This window comes from Arachis ipaensis, chromosome B10 (assembly GCF_059453495.1).
Source record: "Arachis ipaensis isolate K30076 ecotype BB chromosome B10, ASM5945349v1, whole genome shotgun sequence".
Classification (NCBI taxonomy): Eukaryota; Viridiplantae; Streptophyta; class Magnoliopsida; order Fabales; family Fabaceae; genus Arachis; species Arachis ipaensis.
In genome coordinates, this window is record NC_142435.1 from 120,778,096 (window position 1) to 120,782,903 (window position 4,808).

A 4,808-nucleotide genomic window follows, 5' to 3' on the forward strand; every position below is an offset into this window, starting at 1 on the left:
GTACTACATTGGCCCGTGATATACTTTCTTTTTATGAAACAGAGAAAATGAAGTTACAAAGTTATCTCTCTCATCATTGTCAAAAAGTGTGCCTTACAACTGACACTTGGACGACATTGAGTCAAAATTTGACTTATATGTATCTAACGGCACACTTTATTGACAATGATTGGAAGTTTCAAAAGAGGATATTGAATTTTTGTCGGGTTGAGGGTCATTCAGGAGAGGTACTTGGTAGAGCTATTGAAGGTTGTTTCGATGCTTGGAAATTGCATCAAGTTTTTACTGTAACGGTTGATAACGCAATTTCTAATGATGGTGCAATTTTATACTTGAAAAAGAGATTAAATGCATGGAATAGTCTTGTTTTAAAGGGGGACTATCTTCATATGCGTTGTTGTGCTCATATCCTAAATTTGATAGTGAAAGATGACTTGAAAGAGATTGATGATTCAATTACAAGAATTCGCAATGCAGTAAAATATGTCAAGTCATCTCCTATGAGATGTGAAAGCTTCAAAGCGTGCATTGAGCGAGAGAGCATCAATTATAAAGGGCTTGTTTCTTTGGATGTCGAAACTCGGTGGAATTCGACATATTTAATGTTGGAGGTAGCATTGAAGCTTTGAGTAGCGTTTGATTTGCTTGAGTTGCAAGATGATAAATATATTAATGAGCTGAGCAAATCTTATGGTGTGCCTACAGATGATGATTGGACTTATGCGGAGTCAATTTTACCATTCTTGAAAATATTCTATGATGCTACATTGTGTATTTCTGGGAGTTTGTATGTCACTAGTAATAAATATATGAAAGAAGTCTTTAGCATCGGAAGAAAAATCAAGTTGCATTGTGAAAATACTGATTTGAGCATAAGGTTAATGGCGTCCAAGATGCAAAGGAAATATGATAAGTATTGGGAAACTCCAAATGTCATTAACATGTTGTTGATTGCAATTGTGCTTGATCCATGTCACAAGCTGGATTTTGTAAATTGGATTTTGGATGAGTCATTTGGTGTTGAAAAGGGAGGAGAACTGAAGTCAAAATTGTCTTCTTGCTTGAATTTCCTTTATAATCACTACCAAGGCAAAGAAGATGAATTTCAAAGCAATCAAGATGAAATGATCAATGAAGAGGATGAAGATGATATCCTGGATATTTATTTGCAGTCAACTGGACATGATTCAGATGCTAAATCTGAACTTGACAGATATCTGAAAGAAGATTGTGAGCCTAGAAACAAGTCGGCAGAGTTGGATATTTTGGGTTGGTGGAAGGGAAATTCAACCTGATTTCCTATTCTTGCACGTATGGCTCGAGAATTTTTAGCCATACCGGTTTCTACAGTTGCTTCTGAAAGTGCGTTTAGTACAGGAGGAAGGATTATTGACCCTTATCGGAGCTCTTTGATACCATATATGGTGGAAGCTCTTGTATGCACTCAAGATTGGGTAATAGATGACCCTTTTGGACTAATTAAAAATTTTGAAGAGATCAAAAAAGCTTAACAAGGTAATATATTTTTTTTATTGCTTGTTTGTTACTAATTGTTAGTTTTTTATAATTAATGAGATATTTTTTTTATGTAGGGAGAAATTCTTCAACAAATGTTAGCACGTTTGTTTCTCTTGAAGATGATTAGAATATTGTAATAGGCCAAAATTGTGTTAGATTTGAATTAGTTTATTTTAACTTCATTTAGGTTAGTGTCATATTATATCATATTTTGAATGTTGTCATTGAACAAAAAGTAAGACCATGCTTTAGTTTATTAGTATGTGAATATTTTATGATTCTTTCAACTTTTGATTTAGAGAGAGGGGAGAGAGAAAGTAGAAGGGAGAGAAAGAGAGAGAGAGAGAGAGAGAGAGAGAGAGAAAGAGAGAGGGAGGAGAGAGAAAGCGGAAGGGAGAGAGAGAGAAGAAATGGGAGAGAAAGGGGGAAAGGGGGAGAGAGAGAGGGAGATAGAGAGTGGAAGGGGGAGAGAGAGAGAGAGGAAAGGAGAGAGAGAGAGAGGGAAAGGGGAGAGAAAGAGGAGGGAGAGAGAGAGAGAGAGAGAGAGAGAGAGAGAGAGAGAAGAAGGGGGAGAGAGAGAGGAGAAGGGGAGAGAGGGGGAGAGAGAGAGAGAGAGAGAGAGGGAGAGGGAGAGGGAGGGTAGGAGAGAGAGAGGGGGGAAGGGAGAAAAAAGGGGAGAGAGAGAGAGAGAGAAAGAGAGAGAAAGGAAGGGAAGAGAGGGAGAGAGAGGGTGTGAAAACTAGTTTTAGCCTATAAACTAGTTTAAACTGGTATTTTTAATTAAAACCAGTTTTATTTTTATAAACTGGTTTAAACTGGTGCACTGTATTATAAACTGATTTAAAACCAGTTTCTTATATGACAAAGCAGTTTGATTCAGTTTCTAAACCATTTAAAATGGTTTAGTGCAGTTTCAGTTCAGTTTATGAAAAAACTGAACCATGCACACCCCTAGTGGATTCTTACACAGCAAGACTAGCTTGGTCCAATTTGTTCACGAATACGACAATGTGCTTGGAGCCAAGGAGCAGAGGGAATTGGAGGATGATGCAGTAGACTCCAGGGGGTAATACCTTGTGCAACGAGCTCGTCTATGGAGAAACAATTTCAGCAGGAGTACACTACTAGCATGTTTAGGGATGTTCAAGTTGAGTTTATGAAAAAGGCTAATTGCAGAGCATCTGTAGTTACTGAAGACTGGCCAGTGGTATGCATGAAGGTGGAAGAGGAAAAATTAGTACATGATACTATGATCTGTGTTTCGTATGATGTCCACTTTGACCGCTCCACACAGGAGGTTCGTTGTGAGTGCAATCTTTTTGAGAGTTCAGGTGTGTTGTGCTATCACTGTCTTGAAGTTTTTTATTCGTTTAAAGTGTATAAAGTACCTACCTGCTATGTTCTCCCTCGATGGAGCAAGAATATAAAGCGCAAGCATACTTATATCAAGAGCAGTCACGACGTCAGTCGGTCAGATGTGAGTCATAATGCATTCAAGAGTTTATGTGCACACTTTTACAACATTGCGCAAGAGTTCGTAAATGACGACGATGAAACAGCATTGCTGCATGCTGCTTTAGAAGGAACAAGGGCCAAGCTGAGCAAGCACTGTGCTAAGAAGATGTCCGAGAGCGTGGCGGAGAACCACACCAGCATTGGCTCAGAACATTCGAATGTTCTCGGTGTTGTTGACATCCAAGGACCATCGTTGGTCACTACAAAGGGCCGGTCAAAGAGTAAGAGGCTCAGATCAACCCTTGAGAAGTCCTTCAACAAATCTAGTCGGAGGAAAAACAATAACGTTTCCCCAGTACAATCCTTGTGTCAATATGACTTGAACTATTAATTTCGATATTACACTATGCCATGAGTTTAATGTTGTAATTTTTGGGTCGTTTAGCAGGTGGTTCGTTCAAATACATATCAGGATACAAACACTCGTGATCTAATTGCCCGGACTGTGCCCGAACAAGTGGGGAGCTTCATGTCTTTGCTAAGCTCGTTTGACAAAAGTTAGAATATGCGGGACATGGGTGTGCGTGTGTTTATTGTTCATCTTGATGTACATATTATTTCGAATGGCATTCATGTATAATGGGTAATAGATGAGGTGAGTGGTATTATGTTATGAATATCTATTTTATGGGGTTGAATGAAGTTGTTCCAAGAATCTATTCATGATTTTTTGTAATCTACAATTCATAATTGCTGCAAATAAACCAATTTAACATGTTGTATTCTGTATGACTTTTAATTAGTGTGTTAACTTGGATGTACGAATCAATACAGAAATTGCATGTTTATTCAAGGCTTTCCGCATATACTTGTTTCGGAATAGGTAACGTGCATGTGTGAGATCAGTTTCAGGCATTTTTCATTGGATGTTCTATTCAATAGGATTTTAGATGTTTATAATTCTTAGTATCCCCGGATGGTTATTCTGTATTATTTGGGTGAATTTTGGTTGTTATGTTAGTGTTATTTATAATCCGGATGTTCGAACTTGTACGACAGCGGATGGTTACTTTGTATACGCAGATGGTAAAATAAAATTTCCATGGCTTATTGTGTGTAATGTGTTACCAGAATTTTGACCTGGATGTTCATTTTCATAGGAACGCGGATGTTCAACCCTACTTTTAACTGAATGGTTATTTTTGAGAACTAGCATTTCTCTGCCGAGCTATTTTTACCTGGATGTTCATTTCAATAAGAAAGCAGATGTTCAACCCTATTGTTAACTGAAAGTTTATTTTCAGAGTACTTAGAGAACCAAACATGTACATCATATATCTTATACCAAGAGTCTAACAGCAAAAGACCATATACACTTAAGCCAAAAAACAAATAAGTTAATAAAGGTTTCTATGTTCTTAAGACTAAGTACAACTATTGCGTTCTCCATTTTCGTTTTTTTCATAGGTTGTTCTCCGACCCGTTTCATCAATGTCCTTGTACTTGGTGCCGTAAATGGTGATTTGACCTCCTTTTTCTTGTTTCTTCCAGAGTTCCAGCACGCACATTTCTCATTTTTCTCCAACAAGATTCGCACCTGTCCATTCTCTCATTGTGCGCTCCCATAACAATGTCCAGCATTAACTGACCCCTCAAAGCAAGGATATGGCATTTACATGATGAGGATGGTGATTGAATTTTGCAAGAAACATGAACCGGAATTAAAAATCTGAAAATGAGCGACAGAATAACTTACATCATCCCATTCATGTAGTCTACAATCTTTAGTCCATAACTCCATGAATTTAATTATAAAGATACCACAATCCCAGCTA

The 4,808-nt window shown here is 37.7% G+C and overlaps 2 protein-coding genes across 2 annotated transcripts; both read left to right on the forward strand.

The window, feature by feature from the left end:
• The first annotated feature begins 881 nt into the window (after positions 1-881).
• On the forward strand, positions 882-1,295 carry LOC148581507 (zinc finger BED domain-containing protein RICESLEEPER 1-like). The gene has a single exon (XM_088492396.1). It carries the CDS (start codon positions 882-884, stop codon positions 1,293-1,295), a length of 414 nt encoding a protein of 137 aa, XP_088348522.1.
• Positions 1,296-2,611: 1,316 nt separating this feature from the next.
• On the forward strand, positions 2,612-3,364 carry LOC148581508 (protein FAR1-RELATED SEQUENCE 9-like). The gene has a single exon (XM_088492398.1). It carries the CDS (start codon positions 2,612-2,614, stop codon positions 3,362-3,364), a length of 753 nt encoding a protein of 250 aa, XP_088348524.1.
• Positions 3,365-4,808: the final 1,444 nt, after the last annotated feature.